Source organism: Eimeria mitis, genomic scaffold (assembly GCF_000499745.2).
Source record: "Eimeria mitis Houghton genomic scaffold, Emh_scaff2445, whole genome shotgun sequence".
Classification (NCBI taxonomy): Eukaryota; Apicomplexa; class Conoidasida; order Eucoccidiorida; family Eimeriidae; genus Eimeria; species Eimeria mitis.
This window is the reverse complement of record NW_013570782.1, coordinates 1,657-2,285: the sequence shown is the minus strand read 5'-3', so window position 1 is coordinate 2,285 and position 629 is coordinate 1,657. Positions and strand designations below refer to the sequence as shown.

At 56.0% G+C, this 629-nt stretch overlaps 1 protein-coding gene across 1 annotated transcript in view; it reads right to left on the bottom strand.

Annotated features, from left to right (window-relative positions):
• Positions 1-428: 428 nt before the first annotated feature.
• The window catches only part of EMH_0053930 (uncharacterized protein), a gene marked incomplete at both ends in the record, with an annotated part of 788 nt that continues 587 nt past the window's right edge, over positions 429-629 (bottom strand). The window contains one exon of the mRNA XM_013497055.1: positions 429-629. Coding sequence (XP_013352509.1) covers positions 429-629 — 201 coding nt within the window.

The window sequence follows — 629 nt, the reverse complement described above, 5'->3', positions numbered from 1 at the left end:
GCAGCAGCAGCAGCAGCAGCAGCAGCAGCAGCAGCAGCAGCAGCAGCAGCAGCAGCAGCAGCAGGGTGTATTGGGGGTGTCTGGATGGAGCTCGAGGGAGGAGAAAAGTAAAGAGAAGTTGCTTCGGCTTCTCTGCTGACGGCAGCAGCATTGTTTGTGGTTATGGTGATGCTGTTGCTGCTGCAGCAGCAGATACGCTGTCTATACACCTCACCCTTGCTGCTGCTGCTGTCTCTCTCGTCCTGCCCCACCCTATACACCCCAATCTTGTTGCTGTTGGATGCCAGGTACGCTCAACACCTGCTGCTGCTGTTGCTGCTGTTGCTGCTGTTGCTGCTGCTGCTGCTGCTGCTGGTGTTGTTGCTGCTGCTGCTGCTGCTGACACGTTTAGTGCTGCTGCTATAGTCTTGTTGCTGCTTCAGTTCTCCTTACTGCTGCTTTTGCTGTTGTTGTGCCTGCTGCTGCACTTGCTGCTGCTGCACTTGCTGCTGCTGCTGCTGCACTTGCTGCTGCTGCTGCTGCTGCTGTTGGGGTGTATGTACTGCAGGGCCCAAACCGTTGTGGTTCGGTTGTGAAGATATTGGATATGCGTCAGCATCCTCCTCGATCTTTTGCTGCTGCTGCCGGCA